Source organism: Perca flavescens, chromosome 1 (assembly GCF_004354835.1).
Source record: "Perca flavescens isolate YP-PL-M2 chromosome 1, PFLA_1.0, whole genome shotgun sequence".
NCBI classification, from domain to species: Eukaryota; Metazoa; Chordata; class Actinopteri; order Perciformes; family Percidae; genus Perca; species Perca flavescens.
The window spans coordinates 44046034-44060922 of NC_041331.1; the positions used below are offsets into that span (position 1 = coordinate 44046034).

Consider the following 14889-nt stretch of genomic DNA (forward strand, 5'->3'; position numbering starts at 1 on the left):
TTCCTGCTGAACCCTGCAGCTTCCTGCTGAACCCTGCTGCTTCCTGCTGCTTCCTGCTGCTTCCTGCTGCTTCCTGCTGCTTCCTGCTGAACCCTGCAGCTCCCCGCTACATCCAGTCACTGTTCCATTATTAATGTGACTATTATTGCCACTGTTCATCACACCCCCAACCGGCCCGTCAGACACCGCCTACAAAGAGCCTGGGTCTGTCCGAGGTTTCTTCCCAAGAGGGAGTTTTTCCTCGCCACTGTCGCACTGCTTGCTGTTGAGGGAATTACTGTAATTGTTGGAATTGTTGGGGCTTTGTAAATTATATAGTGTGGTCTAGACCTACTCTATCTGTAAAGTTTCTCGAGATAACCTATGTTATGATTTGATACTATAAATAAAATTGAATTGAATTGAAGGCACATGACCACAGCCGCTGGAGCCGCCAACCTCACATTGCGTAATATAGAGCTCCCAATAACCAGAGTTGGCTTCTGTGTTGGTATCGCTGTGTGGGGAGAAACTGTTAGAAAGGCGAAGATGTTGGTGGTTAGCCATAGGCTCCGGTTTAGATTGACCAACGCCATAAGTGCTCCCTGGTTTAAAGCTACGCTTCCTTCGGACAGTTGCCCACTCGCCCGGCTGCTCGGGTTCTGCCGGGGGACTGCTAACAGAAGCTACAGTATGTTGTAGTATGTTATTGAGCGCTGGCTAGCTACGGAAGCATACGATTTTGATTCCATGGTGCGGCGCCGTGCCTCAAACTCACTAAGACTAGCCTCCAGAGCAGCAAATGAACTACATTTATTACATATACCTTTATCACTAAAGGAGGCAGAGGAATAGCTAAACATCTGACACACAGAGCAAGAGAGAGCAGCAGAGGGAGAGGAATTAGCCATTGCTAATGGCTAAGCTAAAGTAGCGAACAGCGTTTTAACAATTGTGAGTTGAGCGAGGCAGTCGCTGTAAGAGAAGATGACAGATGACATATATCAGAGATTTGTTTTGGTCTTACGTTGCTGAGCAGCTTGTTGTGCAGCGTGGTGGCAGCGTTAAGCGTGACTCTGACGAAGCAGAAACATTTGATGAAGCAGATGATCAGCAGACTGCCCAACATCGCAGCACATACCAGGTGGTAGAAGTGCAGGTCGGGGTTCAGAGAGACGTTGTCTCGCTCTGAAGATGTCACGTTGGCAGTCTAGGAAACAACACAACTACCTGAGTCCAGCTGTTAAACATATGGCAAACTTCTGCTGCTGAGAGCCACAACATTTCCAACTGCAGATGAATCTGTCACTGAACAATATCTTCACTCATAACCCCAAATATCTTCACACTCATAACCCCAACAACTTTACAAATAAGCTTCAAAAAAGCAAAAACGTGTCTCAAAAAGTGCCAAAGCATCAAAAGAAGTGTCTAAATATCAAAAGCCTAAAAAAGTATCAAATAAGTGTCAAAAGTACATCTAAAGTTTTGGCAGTGAAGATAACATCTTTTACGGCCATTAGCATGTAGCTATTATAGATAGCAGTGGACACTAATAGAGTATAGCAGCACTGAATTGAGAAGGATTTAATGCCACTGGCAGCCAAGATGACATGTTTTACTGCCGTTAGCATGTAGCTACATGCGACAATGTTAACACCGCCGTAGTGTAGTAAAACCAACACTCCAGTCCTGCCTACTCGGAGCAGTTGACCAATCATAGAAGGCCAGCATAGAGTTCTAACTACAGTCTACACAGCAGCAGTTCATGTAGACCAAACTAACTGCAGTTCTGTAAAGCAGCAGTTCATGTAGACCAGACTCTAACTACAGTCTACACAGCAGCAGTTCATGTAGACCAGACTCTAACTACAGTCTACACAGCAGCAGTTCATGTAGACCAGACTCTAACTACAGTCTACACAGCAGCAATTCATGTAGACCAAACTCTAGTTCGTTTTTCATTGCGTGAATACAGTTTTCAAAACTCTACACACTTGACTTTAACCACAACCTGCACAACACTGTTGATTTACAGCAGTTTTTTCAGATGCTAACACACTGCTGTCAAAACTGTTAACCACACATTCAAAACAGGTGTCTTGTTTTAGACTAATTAGTGAACAAATACTATATATATATATATATATATATATATATAGATAGATAGATAGATAGATATATATATCAAAAGTTTTAGAACACCCCAATTTTTTTTGTTTTTTATTGAAATTTTAGCAGTTCAAGTCCAATGAATAGCTTGAAATGGTACAAAGGTAAGTGGTGAACTGCCTGAGGTAAGTAAAAGTAAGGTTACCCAAAACAAAAGAATTTTACAAAAAGGCCTTTTTCAGGGAACACTAAATGGGTTAACAACATAAAGCTGTTCTGCAGCAATGGAGGTTGATCAAGCTTTGAAAGTTGGTGCTACAAATTCCCACAGGTGTTCCAACGTGTCTGGATTACTTACACCCCCCTCTGTTTGGATAAAAGTATTGTTGGAACACACTGTGGTACCGTACCCTCGTGAGCATTATTTGAACAGTATTGTACTGAAGAAAGTAGTGTGTTGCTATAAAAATGGCGGGAAAAAGGCAATTAACAATGGAAGAGAGACAGACCATCATAACACTTAAGAATGTTGGTCTTCCTACAGAGAAATTGCAAAGAAAGTCAAGGTGTCAGTGAGTACAGTATTCTTCACCATCAAAAGGCACTTAGAAACTGGGGGAGACTCTGACAGGAAGAGGTCTGGCAGACCCAAAGCCACAACAGAATCAGAAGACAAGTTTCTGAGAGTCAACAGCTTGCGTGATAGGCGGCTCACAGGACAACAGCTTCAAGCACAGTTTAATAGTGGTCGTAATAAGAAGTCTCAGTTTCAACTGGAAAGAGAAGACTTGGAGCTGCAGGTTTGATAGGTCCAGTTGCAGCAAGAAAGCCGTTGCTAAGACGTCAGAATAAGAAAAAGAGGCTTGCCTGGGCCAAGAATTACTGCCAATGGACTACTGAAAACTGGAAGAAAGTGCTATGGACTAATGAATCAAAATTTGAAATCTTCGGTTCATCATGCAGAATTTTTATACGCCGTCGAGTAGGCGAGGATGGTTCCTCAGTGTGTGACATCAATTGTCAAACATGGAGGAGGAAGCATGATGTCTGGGGCTGTTTTGCTGGATCCAGGGTCGGTGATTAGTACAGAGTGAAAGGCCCCCTGAACCAAAACGGCTACCACAGCATTTTGCAGCTCCATGCAGTACCCTCTGGTATGCGCCTAGTTAGTCAGGGGTTCATCCTACAGCGAGATAATGACCCAAAACATAAGTCCAAGCTATGCCAGAACTACCTTAGCAAAAAAAGAACAAGATGGTAAGCTTAAAAACATGGAGTGGCCAGCACAGTCCCCAGACTTAGACCCCATTGAGCTGGTTTGGGACGAACTGGACAGAAAACTGAAAGCAAAGCAACCTACAAGGGCCACACATTTATGGGAACTTCTGCAAAAGAGTTGGGAAGAACTTTCTGAAGAATATTTGATTTCCATTGTAGAAAGAATACCACGAGTGTGTTCAGCTGTTATATCTGCCAAAGGGGGCTACTTTAATGAGTCAAAAATTACATTTATAAATTGATTCCATGATTTCTTTTTTAACTTAAATTGTTCATTTGTTCTATTCTTTCATTTCAGAGTACAATAAAACATTGAACTGCATGAATTTCAATAAAAACCTGGAAAAATTGGGGTGTTCTAAAACTTTTGACCGGTAGTGTGTGTGTGTGTGTACATATATATATGTTTTTCACAAAGTAATCAAGATGTAAGCAATGGGAACACAACAGTCATTAGTATTTATAGATAATGTAGGTTCAGTCTGGTTTTCTGTCTTGTCTTGTCTTGTTTTACTTCCTGTATTTTGGTTTTCCCGCCCTTGTGATTGTCTGACGTCTTTCACCTGTTTCCCAGCGCTTGTGTCACCTGTCTCTTGTTACCTTGTTACCCTGTGTATTTAGTCTTTGTGTTGTCCTGGTCTTGTGTCGGGTCATTGTATTGTTGTCGGTTTGTATTGCGTGTGTTGTGAGTCTACCCTCTTTATTTTTATTATTTTAAAAGTATAAAAAACTGCAGTTTTTATGGCTAAAGTGTTTTATTTTGCTGCTTTGTGAAGCACTTTGTAATGTGATTTTTGCAGTGTGTGTCTCACCCCGGCTCCCTGCTGCAGCCAGTAGCTGAGGGCCCAGTAGCCTAACATCCCGTTAGCTGTTAGCACCATAAAGCTGAGGAGAGTAAAGAAGCTCACACAGAGTCCTGCAGGAGACAGAGGGGACAGGTTAACATATAAATCAGGGTTCAATATATAATAAGACCCAAGCTGAATGAATGTAAAATCAATGTGAGCGTCTAAATGAAGTTCCCACATCTAATGGTTGTAGTCAGACTTCTTTAGCAAGTTCTTCTTCTTGAGTTTGTGTGTGTGTGTGTGTGTGTGTGTGTGTGTGTGTGTGTGTGTGTGTGTGTGTGTGTGTGTGTTACCTCCGGCTGCGTGACAGTACTGCTGAAAGGTTCTCCAGGTGATCAAACTCGCTTCACTCTTCTGATCAGCAGCTTCACACAGAGAAGAGAACATTTCAGAAAACTCAACATTTCTTTTAATTTTGCTGTCGTGTTTTGTGAAATGTTGTGTTTTGTCATTCAGGGCCACCATAGCCCCAATCAGAAACTACATAATCCATAGACAGTTAAATAAATGGACCACCAGATCCCGTGTCTCTGGACAAAGACCAGTGAAGGAGATTAGAAGAACTTTTCCGCTGCTGGCTGAGCGTAACTGAGCAGCCTCCAACTGAGAGTCTGAAAGTTGTAAGTCTTCTGGTAGCTGTGCCAAGAGAAATCTCAATCTGTCCCAATATTACAGAGACGGAGAGCGTAGGTATATGTAAGGAGATAACATAGGCACAGGCTAATTATTGCTAAGTAAAAGCGGAAATAAGTAAAAGTAAGTAAAAAGCTGACTCGGACGCTGGCATTGCATTGGAGGGGTTCAGTGCTCCTTTTCGTATGGACCGGGTTGCAGCGAGCACTGGAAAGTCGCGAGGGGGTGGGGTTTGCCTGTACATAAATGAGCGCTGGTGTAAAACAACACTAGTGAGGGAAAAGCTGTGTACAAAAGACATTGAACTGCTCTCAGTCTCCTTGCGCCCCTTCTATTTGCCCAGAGAATTCCCGCAGATTTTTGTAACTGTTGTTTATATTCACCCAAAGGCCAATGAAAGCACTGCCCTAGAATTAATCCATAGCACTGTCCAGAAACTACAGGCACTATCCCCCGATGCCCCAAACCTAATTTTAGGTGACTTCAATCACTGTCACTTAGACAAATAAATAAATAAATGTTTTTATAAATATGTGTCCTGTCCAACTCGAAATGGGAAGATCACAACTGTGTGCATCTTATACCAGCGTACCGCACTTGCCTACAGAGGGGGAAAGTAGATACCAGGCAAGTAAAGGTCTGGTCTGAGGAGGCTATGCTGGCCCTGCAAGGCTGCCTGGACTGCACCTTATGGGAGGAGTTTGTCCAATCTTCACAGGACATAGATGAACTGACTGAAGTGGTCAGCTTAAACTTGAAATTAAAAGGGCTAAATGGGACTATAAACTCAAAGTGGAACACAAACTTAGTAATAACCTCTTAGGCTCAGCATGGGACAGTATTAAAACAATGGTGGTTCTAAATGACAAAACAAAGAAAAGGGTGACACTGGAAGGCTTTACCTCAGATATATCCCTGGACCAAGAACTAAATCATTTTTATTCAAGATTTGACAAATATGATTTTAGCAATGAAATTGTTGGCCTAAAACAGTCCTTACTTCCCCTGTCCCAATCACCTGTCTGCTTCTCTACACAAATTGTTGTGAACATCTTTAAACACTGCAAAGCCAAAACAAGTCCGGGCCCAGACAACATTGGTAGCCGTGTTCTCTCCTGTTGTGCAGAACAGCTAGGCCCCATTTTTAATTATATTTTTAATCAATCGATGTGTCAACAGAAAGTTCCTGACTTATGGAAACAGTCTATTATAGTTCCTGTTGCAAAAATCAGCCGCCCAAAGATTTTAAATGACTACAGACCCATAGCCCTTACTGCACTTGTGATGAAGTCCTTTGAAAAGCTGATCAAAAGAGAACTAACATTTAGGACGAACAGTCTCCTTGACCCACTACAGTTTGCATATAGACTCAACAGAGGAGTCCAGGATGCAACTGTGACAGTACTCAACCTCATCCTTAAACATCTTGAGGGAAATAAAAACCATGCTAGACTACTAGCTAGACTACTTTGTGGATTTTTCTTCAGCCTTTAACACCATTCAGCCGCACCTGTTGGTTGAGAAGCTCTTGCATCAGTTCTTCCTTACAAATAGATCTCAGCGAGTGAGGGTAAATGGTCACTTCTCTGACTGGGCCCTCTCATCAACTGGCTCACCGCAGGGGTGTGTTCTTTCCCCCCTCCTCTATATTCTGTACACCAACAACTGCTGCTCTGTGACTGAAAACCGACACTTTGTCAAGTTTGCTGATGATACAGTTATTGTCAGTTTACTGAACAATGAGGAAACTTCACACGGTCCGGTCATGGACCACTTTGTAACATGGTGCCAGGATGCCTTTCTTGAGCTGAACGCCTCAAAGACAAAAGACGTGTATTGACTTTAGGCATAATGTCACTAACAATGTAAAGACTAGTATAAATGGTCAGAAAATAGAGGTTGTTAAAGAGTACAAGTATTTAGGATCCATTATTGATGACAAGCTGTGTGTTTCGAGCCAAATACTAGTTTGCTTTGCAAGAAAGGCCAGCAGCGCCTGTATTGCCTTAGAAAGCTGGCCAAGTTTATTGTGGACAAGACCCTGTTGACCCTTTTCTATAGGTCCTTTGTTGAGTCAGTTGTCACCTTCTCCTTAATCTGCTGGTATGGGGCCATTACTGTAAAACAAAAAAACACCCTCTCCAGGCTAATTAAGGTGAGCAGCTGTATCACAGTTTCTAGGCAAAAAGGCCTGGAGGGTCGATTGTGTGTGATTTGATTATACTACCTGCTGCACAACAAATTGCCCCACTGGGGGACAAATAAAGTAACTTGACTTGACTAAAATGCTAGTTAACATTAGTAATTAAACTTAAACAGCTAATGTGAGTCCAAACTGCCTGCAAGCTTCTCCTGTACTATATGGTAATTTCTCTATTGTGTGACAGTAAGTCTCGTAGTTATGACAAAATCGTTAGCCTATTTTTATAAAAGCGTCTGCTATGGAGCCATAACGTGAGGTACAAGGTAATGGAGCCTTTTATGCATTGTTGTCTTTCTTTAGAAATAAACAATGGACAAAAAAAGTCTTTAAACGCTTCAGATGTAAAGTTATTCGCTGTCAAAGAGATGCCAAAATGAATGGCAGTCAATGGGATGCTAACGGGAAGTGATGGCTTGTTAGCATCAAAATGTCTCCATAGGAGATACGCTTTGTGGAGGCTCTTTAACAAGTTTTAATCAACCATGGTAACACCCTGCAGGACTAACATGGGAGTGAGTCTTGGGGTTCATGAGGGGAAGATCTTGTTCAGCTGAAAGTTTGGGTTCAGAAAAAGGGGAGAGAAGAAGAGAGAGAGTTGGAGGAAAAAGAACAAGGAGACAGAAAAGCTTGAGGAGAGACACGCCCAGTGTTACCACTCGTACTAGTTTTAACGACCAGCAATTTCGGCCGGGTTAAACACATCTCTACTGACTGCACCTTGGATAATAAAAATAAAAAACAGTTCCCCTTCATGTGTCTCTTTGTAGTTTGGCTTATTTAAAGCTAATGGACTTGTAATTACTTCTTGCTATCTGGAGTTTGTACCTTCAAGGTTGAAAGCACTTAATTGGAAGTTGCTTTGGATAAAAGCTAACTGACATGTAATAATATTATTCACTCAAGTCCTCATCATGTAAATAGCTAGCAAGCCGTGTAGCAGAGCCGCGTGCGCTACAATTATAACCAAACTCAAAAAAAATCTAAAATTACAAAAATAAATAATTTTTTTTACAGTTTTCATACTCTGACGTGTTAACATTCTGAGTTTCAATTTAATTATTTTAAAATATTTGGAAAACTAAAGTGTTATCAAACAGCAGGGTTTTTTTCAGATTTGACAGACTTACGTTTGCAGGCGGATGAAAGTGCATTGGTGTTCTCATCCGACATTTCGAAGGCTGTGAGGAAACAGACAGAGGGGCAGTTTGATTTACTGCAAAGCTTCAACACAACTCTTTTATTCAGCTTTAACTGACCCAACAACAGTTGAACAGATGTGTTTCTGTGTTTGAGCACAGATTAACACAACAATCATGAAGAGAGAATAACAGATATTATTTTCATTACCAATTCACCTCTAGATTACTTTCTCAACTCAATAAAAGTTCCATCCTCAAAATCTCAACATCTGACGTCAAACCAACGGTCCAAAACAAGATGGATTCAAAAGTAGTATGTACACAGACAACAGTAGAGAGTAGTATGTAGAGAGACAGCAGTAGAGTAGTATGTACACAGACAACAGTAGTATATAGAGAGACAACAGCAGAGAGTAGTATGTAGAGGGAACAACAGTAGTATGTATAGAGACAACAGTAGTATGTAGAGAGACAACAGTAGAGAGTAGTATGTAGAGAGACAGCAGTAGAGCGTAGTATGTATGGAGACAACAGTAGTATGTAGAGAGACAACAGTAGAGAGTAGTATGTAGAGAGACAGCAGTAGAGAGTAGTATGTATAGAGACAACAGTAGTATGTAGAGAGACAACAGTAGAGAGTAGTATGTAGAGAGACAGCAGTAGAGAGTAGTATGTATAGAGACAACAGTAGTATGTATAGAGACAACAGTAGTATGTATAGAGACAACAGTAGTAGACAGACCTTCCTCCGCAGTGCTGTGGATGAGGATCTGGCTAGCAAGACTAATCAGCTATCAATGTCCAGTTCATTAATGTAAAGTGTTATCTATCTATAACAGCAAGAATCTATTCAGATTTGACAGACTTACATTTGCAGGCGGATGAAAGTGCATCGGTGTTCTCATCCGACATGTCGAAGGCTGTGAGGAAACAGACAGAGGGGCAGTTTGATTTACTGCAAAGCTTCAACACAACTCTTTTAATCAGCTTTAACTGACCCAACAACAGCTGAACAGATGTGTTTCTGTGTTTGATGGACACAGCACAGATTAACACAACAAGCATGAAGAGAGAATAACAGAGATTATTTTCATTACCAATTCACCTCTAGATTACTTTCTCAACTCATTAAAAGTTACAACCTCAAAATCTCAACATCTGACGTTGTCCGACCAACGGTCCAAAACAAAATGGATTTGAAAGTAGTATGTAGAGAGACAACAGTAGAGAGACAGCAGTAGAGAGTAGAGAGTAGTATGTAGAGAGACATCAGTAGAGAGTAGTATGTAGAGAGACAACAGTAGAGAGTAGTATGTGACAACAGTAGAGAGTAGTATGTAGAGAGACAGAAGTAGAGAGTATGTAAAGAGAAACAGTAGAGAGACAACAGTAGACAGTAGTATGTAGAGAGACAACAGTAGAGAGTAGTATGTAGAGAGACAGCAGTAGAGAGTAGTATGTATAGAGACAACAGTAGTATGTAGAGAGACAACAGTAGAGAGTAGTATGTAGAGAGACAGCAGTAGAGAGTAGTATGTATAGAGACAACAGTAGTATGTATAGAGACAACAGTAGTATGTATAGAGACAACAGTAGTAGACAGACCTTCCTCCGCAGTGCTGTGGATGAGGATCTGGCTAGCAAGACTAATCAGCTATCAATGTCCAGTTCATTAATGTAAAGTGTTATCTATCTATAACAGCAAGAATCTATTCAGATTTGACAGACTTACATTTGCAGGCGGATGAAAGTGCATCGGTGTTCTCATCCGACATGTCGAGGCTGTGAGGAAACAGACAGAGGGCAGTTTGATTTACTGCAAAGCTTCAACACAACTCTTTTAATCAGCTTTAACTGACCCAACAACAGCTGAACAGATGTGTTTCTGTGTTTGATGGACACAGCACAGATTAACACAACAAGCATGAAGAGAGAATAACAGAGATTATTTTCATTACCAATTCACCTCTAGATTACTTTCTCAACTCATTAAAAGTTACAACCTCAAAATCTCAACATCTGACGTTGTCCGACCAACGGTCCAAAACAAAATGGATTTGAAAGTAGTATGTAGAGAGACAACAGTAGAGAGACAGCAGTAGAGAGTAGTATGTAGAGAGACAACAGTAGAGAGTAGTATGTAGAGAGACATCAGTAGAGAGTAGTATGTAGAGAGACAACAGTAGAGAGTAGTATGTAGAGAGACAACAGTAGAGAGTAGTATGTAGAGAGACAGAAGTAGAGAGTAGTATGTAAAGAGAAACAGTAGAGAGACAACAGTAGAGAGTAGTATGTAGAGAGACAGCAGTAGAGAGTAGTATGCAGAGAGACAGCAGTAGAGAGTAGTATGTAAAGAGAAACAGTAGAGAGACAACAGTAGAGAGTAGTATGTAGAGAGACAGCAGTGAGAGTAGTATGCAGAGAGACAGCAGAGAGAGTAGTATGTAGAGAGACAACAGTAAAGAGTAGTATGTAGAGAGACAACAGTAGAGAGAGAAACAGTAGAGAGTAATATGTAGAGAGAAACAGAGAGTAATATGTAGAGAGACAACAGTAGAGTAGAGAGACAACAGTAAAGAGTAGTATGTAGAGAGACAACAGTAGAGAGTGTAGTAGAGAAACAGAGAGTAATATGTAGAGAGAAACAGTAGAGAGTAATATGTAGAGAGAAACTGTTATGGGAGCGGCTGGGTTTGTTTGTTTTCCTTGTCCTGTGTGTCTGTCCATGTGCTGGCGTGGCTGAAAGTAAGTCAAGGGGCGTGGCCGGGCAATCCACCTACCTGCACGGCTGCTGGCTATCCTGCAATCTCCTTCTGCTCAGCTGTTGCTGATCATCTCATCACGGCTGCAGTATTTAGACCTGGCTGGAACCTGTCTTCGGCGCCAGATCGTACAGCTACCTAAGTGGTAACTTGGCCCCAAGTGAATCGTGCTCTCAAGTTTCTTGCCTCTTGTTTTTTCGTGCTCCGCTTACTTATGTTTGTTTTTTGTCTTGTCATCCAGACCTACACCACTCGAACCTGTGCCTACAACTACTGTGCCGCTAGCCTTTAGCTCCTCAAACGTTTCATCGCCTCGTTTGGATCCCTGTGAGGGTGGTTTTTGGACACGCCACGCTCTGCCCATGCCGCTCAGTCCTGTCTCCTCCACCAGCGCAGCAGACTGTCTCAGGCTGTTGTGTTTTTGTTTTTGACATACATTAAAGACATTCTAAACTATTTCCTCCGTGTCTGTGTGTGGTACTCCGTGTTCTGGGTCGTAGCCATAACAGAAACAGTAGAGAGTAATATGTAGAGAGACAACAGTAGAGAGTGGTATGTAGAGAGTAGTATGTAGAGAGACAACAGTAGAGAGTAGTATGTAGAGAGGAGTATGTAGAAAGACAACAGTAGAGAGTAGTATGTAGAGAGAAACAGTAGAGAGTAGTATGTAGAGAGACAACAGTAGAGAGTAGTATGTAGAGAGAAACAGTAGAGAGTAATATGTAGAGAGACAACAGTAGAGAGTAGTACGTAGAGAGAAACAGTAGAGAGTAGTACGTAGAGAGACAACAGTAGAGAGTAGTATGTAGAGAGACAACAGTAGAGAGTAATATGTAGAGAGACAACAGTAGAGAGTAGTATGTAGAGAGAAACAGTAGAGAGTAATATGTAGAGAGACAACAGTAGAGAGTAGTATGTAGAGAGACAACAGTAGAGAGTAGTATGTAGAGAGTAGTATGTAGAGAGACAACAGTAGAGAGTAGTATGTAGAGAGAAACAGTAGAGAGTAATATGTAGAGAGACAACAGTAGAGAGTAGTATGTAGAGAGAAACAGTAGAGAGTAGTATGTAGAGAGACAACAGTAGAGAGTAGTATGTAGAGAGAAACAGTAGAGAGTAGTATGTAGAGAGAAACAGTAGAGAGTAATATGTAGAGAGACAACAGTAGAGAGTAGTATGTAGAGAGACAACAGTAGAGAGTAGTATGTAGAGAGTAGTATGTAGAGAGACAACAGTAGAGAGTAGTATGTAGAGAGAAACAGTAGAGAGTAATATGTAGAGAGACAACAGTAGAGAGTAGTATGTAGAGAGAAACAGTAGAGAGTAATATGTAGAGAGACAACAGTAGAGAGTAGTATGTAGAGAGAAACAGTAGAGAGTAGTATGTAGAGAGAAACAGTAGAGAGTAGTATGTAGAGAGACAACAGTAGAGAGTAGTATGTAGAGAGAAACACTAGAGAGTAGTATGTAGAGAGACAACAGTAGAGAGTAGTATGTAGAGAGAAACAGTAGAGAGTAGTATGTAGAGAGAAACAGTAGAGAGTAGTATGTAGAGAGACAACAGTAGAGAGTAATATGTAGAGAGACAACGGTACAGTAACAGCCTCACAAATGTCCTTTTGGGTAGTCAACATATTTTCAGTTGGCAGCCAATAAACAACTAACAGTTAATCAATTATCAAACTAGTCCATGAATTTTCTCTCAATCGATTGTTTGCAGCTGTAAACACAGCTAACTACAGTTTTCATAAATATTGATTTTTATTGTTAGAGAAAGTGTTAGTTTTGTGATATTGGAAGTGTAAAATCGTCTGTCTGGGAACTGTACCTGGATTGAGTATCCCTCCGTTCGTATCACCATTATCTTTCTCTCTCTGGGGCTGAAACACAAAACAGCGTCATAATCACGCACCAACCTGATCTCACAGAATTCCTTGGACACGGCCAAAATCTGTGGAAGTTTCACGGAATCAGAAAAGATTCTGTGATGGACCCATGGAAGAATTCCGTGAAATGAACACGGCCCCTTAAATTAAGGGAAAGGTCGTGGGTAGGCTTACGGTTCCATGACACGCGGGACAACAACGGGACAGTTGGGTTTACTAAAAGAAGAACAGGATGGTTGGATTTAGTAAAAGAAGAACGGGATAGTTGGGTTTACTAAAAGAAGAACAGGATGGTTGGATTTAGTAAAAGAAGAACAGGACAGTTGGGTTTAGTAAAAGAAGAACGGGACGGTTGGATTTAGTAAAAGAAGAACGGGATGGTTGGATTTAGTAAAAGAAGAACAGGACAGTTGGATTTAGTAAAAGAAGAACAGGACAGTTGGATTTAGTAAAAGAAGAACGGGACGGTTGGATTTACTAAAAGAAGAACAGGATGGTTGGATTTAGTAAAAGAAGAACAGGACGGTTGGATTTAGTAAAAGAAGAACGGGATGGTTGGATTTAGTAAAAGAAGAACGGGACAGTTGGGTTTAGATAAAAAAAATGTGACAGTTGGATTTAGGTAAAAAAGAACTGGACGGTTGGGTTTAGGTAACCAACACGTAACGCGGTGTTAACAGTTTGTGATCATTTCACGGAATTCTGTGAGACCAGGCTGCAGGTAGAGACAACACTTTAAGTTTTTTAGTGTGATTGACATTGACTTCAAAGCGTTTAACTCTCTGGGGTCGACATCTCTATCGGGCAAGATCAAATAAATTAGTCATGTATTTATGTTTGGAGTTTGATTGAATGTATAGTGGTTCAGAAAGTTGTTTGGGTTGCTCATGTGTTACAAAGATCATATTCCTGTAGACAACAAAATCATCCTCACTGCTTCTAGACTCTTTTTGTATTGTTTTGCAAAATCTTGAAAAGTTGTGAAAGGTTTCTGTGTGTGAAGAACTTTTTAGGATGACACAAAGCGTAGTTTTTCTCTGTATCGAGAAGAATAAAACAAAAAAGGTTGATTTCATGAGTACTTGTGTCTTCTACAGAGCGGAAACTTTGGTTCAGACATTATGGCTAATAATCAAATGAACAGGTGTTTACTTCAGGAACCACACTGTTGAGCTCTATGGTGGCTGGCTCAGCCAGGTGTGTGGTGATGATGTCAGCGTAGTGTCCCTCCGCCTTCATCAGCTCCACGTGACTTCCTGTTTCCAGGACCTCCCCGTCCTTCAGAACCAGAACCTCATCACAGAACTCCAGGTACTGACACACACACACACACACCAGTTTTAACATAGTGAGTAACCAGTATAAACTAACCTGTAACTGCTGAGTAACCCGTATAAACTAACCTGTAACTGGTGAGTAACCAGTATAAACTAACCTGTAACTGCTGAGTAACCCGTATAAACTAACCTGTAACTGCTGAGTAACCCGTATAAACTAACCTGTAACTGGTGAGTAACCCGTATAAACTAACCTGTAACTGGTGAGTAACCAGTATGATGGACTTCCCCAGCAGCTCTTTCTTGATGCATTGCTCAAAGATGTGTTTCCCAACGTGAGCATCGACGGCAGACAGTGGGTCATCCAGCAGGTAGATGTCTCGGTTGGAGTAGACGGCCCGGGCCAGACTCACCCTCTGTTTCTGCCCCCCCGACAGGTTCACCCCCTCCTCTCCTAACTGAAAACACACACACACACACACACACACACACACACACACACACGGTTGTACTGGCGCTTAAATTATTACTAAAGAGATAGACCTTGTTGTTTAAACAGGTTGGCTAAACTAAAAGGATCTTAATCTTTAACTAAAAGATCTATCTCTGTAGGGATCCTTTCCATTATGTTGACACTTAGAATAATAATCTGAACCTGTCAGCGGCAAAAACAACACTATTAGTAGACGCTAACTAACGCTGAACATGTCTCATAAAGGGTTACAGTTCAAGGCTGCAGGTTACAGCATTCTCGCTCAATACTGGACAAATC

The 14889-nt window shown here is 41.3% G+C and overlaps 1 protein-coding gene across 3 annotated transcripts in view; it reads right to left on the reverse strand.

The window, feature by feature from the left end:
- LOC114558229 (multidrug resistance-associated protein 9) overlaps positions 1-14889 on the reverse strand; it is a 43071-nt gene that overhangs the window by 17455 nt on the left and 10727 nt on the right. For 2 of the 3 annotated variants that reach the window (XM_028582053.1, XM_028582070.1), the window contains 8 exons: positions 14372-14575; positions 13993-14154; positions 12783-12834; positions 9062-9112; positions 8181-8231; positions 4511-4582; positions 4182-4285; positions 1007-1189 (listed from right to left, as the gene is read on the reverse strand). In XM_028582053.1, coding sequence (XP_028437854.1) covers positions 1007-1189; positions 4182-4285; positions 4511-4582; positions 8181-8231; positions 9062-9112; positions 12783-12834; positions 13993-14154; positions 14372-14575 — 879 coding nt within the window. The remainder of the gene's footprint in view (positions 1-1006; positions 1190-4181; positions 4286-4510; positions 4583-8180; positions 8232-9061; positions 9113-12782; positions 12835-13992; positions 14155-14371; positions 14576-14889) is intronic. The other variant, XM_028582063.1, reaches the window with a different exon arrangement.